The sequence below is a fragment of the Neltuma alba genome, unplaced genomic scaffold (genome assembly GCF_004799145.2).
Source record: "Neltuma alba isolate B1F8T4 unplaced genomic scaffold, ASM479914v2 tig00004698_pilon, whole genome shotgun sequence".
In the NCBI taxonomy this organism is placed as follows: Eukaryota; Viridiplantae; Streptophyta; class Magnoliopsida; order Fabales; family Fabaceae; genus Neltuma; species Neltuma alba.
The window spans coordinates 27,395-29,581 of record NW_021633824.1 but is presented as its reverse complement, the minus strand read 5'-3'; the positions used below and the strand labels follow the sequence as shown (position 1 = coordinate 29,581).

The 2,187-nt window shown below is 32.2% G+C and overlaps 1 protein-coding gene across 1 annotated transcript; it reads left to right on the top strand.

Annotated features, from left to right (window-relative positions):
• Positions 1–868: 868 nt before the first annotated feature.
• Positions 869–2,187, top strand: LOC114745502 (glutathione S-transferase U2-like). Its single transcript, XM_028933662.1, is given in 4 exon segments — positions 869–996; positions 999–1,138; positions 1,141–1,209; positions 1,629–2,187. Coding segments are annotated over 4 exon segments (396 nt in total). The 5' UTR covers positions 869–887; the 3' UTR covers positions 1,707–2,187.

The following is a 2,187-nucleotide window of genomic DNA, read 5'->3' as shown; positions in this document are numbered from 1 at the left end:
TTTCAGAATATTTTGAGAGCTTTTGAATATTAAATAGGTACATAAGGGGGGTTGTAGTGAAATTCTCCTTTGGATAAACCCATATGCAAATTAACTCCAGGTAAATTTTAGCTCTATTTTTTTAAAAACTAAAAAAGAACTCGTACATTTTTAAGAAAAAATAACAACAAAAAAAATAAATTCTCCTTTGAATGTTTTAATATCCACAGAATTCAACGTTTATGTTGTTAGTCCATCTTTGTTGTAATTAATTTTCTTATATTTCTTATAAATTATCAATTTTTATTGTCAAAGTAAATCCCTTTATATTGTCTTGTAAATAACCTGATTTTTGTTGTAATTCCCCCTTATATTACCGTTAATACCCTTATATTTATTGTAAATTGCCTATTTTTCATTTTAAACTCCAGTATGTAAATTTTAGCTCTTTTTTTTAAAAAAAAACTGAAAGGGAACTTACATTTTTTTAAAGAAAAAATAACAACAAAACAGGACAACTTCTCCAGTACTAGTGTCGGTTTTCCTAAAACAATTGCTTACCAAAGAAAATCAAATAAAATGAGTCACAAGTCTGATAGCATTTTTGAGGACGGGGCCCAGATCATTATTTTAATGTTGGTATTTTGAATGTTTTAATATCCACAGAATTCTCCCTTGGTCACAAAAAAAATATCCACGGAATTCAACGTTTATCTTGTTAGTCCACCTTTATTGCCATTAAAAAAATGGGTCAATCTGGCAGCCAAAGAAATGAGACATTCTACAACTTCTTCCTCAAGAAATGCACATTGAATAATCAGAGAAGAATTTCTATAAAAAAAAAAAAAAAAACCAACGCTCACATAGCTACAATCTCATGAACCATATAGAAAGAGCAGAAAAAACTCATGGAAGAGAAAAGAAGCCAAGTTGTGCTTTTGGGAGTTTGGGCAAGCGGCCCTTGCACAAGGGTTGCGCTAGCCCTTAAACTTAAGGGCATACCTTACAAATACGTGGAGGAGATTTAACAAATAAAAGTGAGTTGCTGCTGAAGAACAATCCTATCCACAAGAAGGTTCCAGTGCTCTTGCATAATGATAAAGCAATAGCTGAGTCACCTGTCATCTTGGAATACATCGATGAGATTTGGGATCAAAACCAAAACTCTTGCCTCATGATCCTTATCAAAAGGCAAAAGTTCGTTTCTGGGTCAATTATTTTGATCAAAAGGTGAGTATCACCCTTCCTTATCTTGCAAAAATTTAGTCTAATTAATATCACTTTGAAGTAATATACTCCTTCTGTCTTTAATGTATGACCTAATCAGTGAGTTAATTTTGGTTCTAAAAATAAAACATATTTCTTATATTTATCAATTTTTTTCTAATTTACTCCTATTATACACTCTCAACCATAATCAAGTAGGAGAGGGATGGAGATATTAAGAAAGTGATTATGATATTTAAAGAAAAGTATGTCATATTTCTTATAATTAAGTAACTTAATCACCTACCTTTTTTAATCTAATCAAATTAGTTAAATAAATGTTATATTAAGAACTGGAGGAGTAATATATTTGATGAACTATTATGCAAATAGTTTTCATTTTTCAGAGATTCTAATAAAATTAACATTGGCCTGGTCCGTAGATCCCTCCAGCTATCTACCCCATCTTCTTTCTTATCAAGAGGAGAAGAAAGAAAGAAAGAAAGCAATTGAGAATTTGAATGAGATGATTAGAGTCTTTTATGAAGGAGTGAAGAAAGATTTTGCAGAGGAATTCCCTTATTGTGGGGGTAAGTCCTTGGGGCTACTGGATATTGCGGTGGGAGCTCTTGCTTGCAACTACAAGGTTCTCAATGATGCCTTGGGAATGGAGGTGATTCAACGCCACATGAACTCAGAGTTCTTGACATGGATGGATGCCCTCAAGAAACATCCTCTGATGAAGGAGACATTGCCTCCTCATGAGAAGCTTGTGGCCAAATTCATAGAGAAATTTGGTCCTATCAACTAGTTTTTGGCTTGTTTTTGCATCAACTTATTTTAAGTGCTCCCAAACAAGCATGATTAATATATCTACTCCAAATAATAAAAAAATGTATTTTCGTTTGTTTCGTATCTCTTCATAATTGATGGTTTGTTGTAAAATAAAATATTAGCAACTATTTCTTGTATGACAAGAAAGCTGCTCCTCTTGCAGAAAAA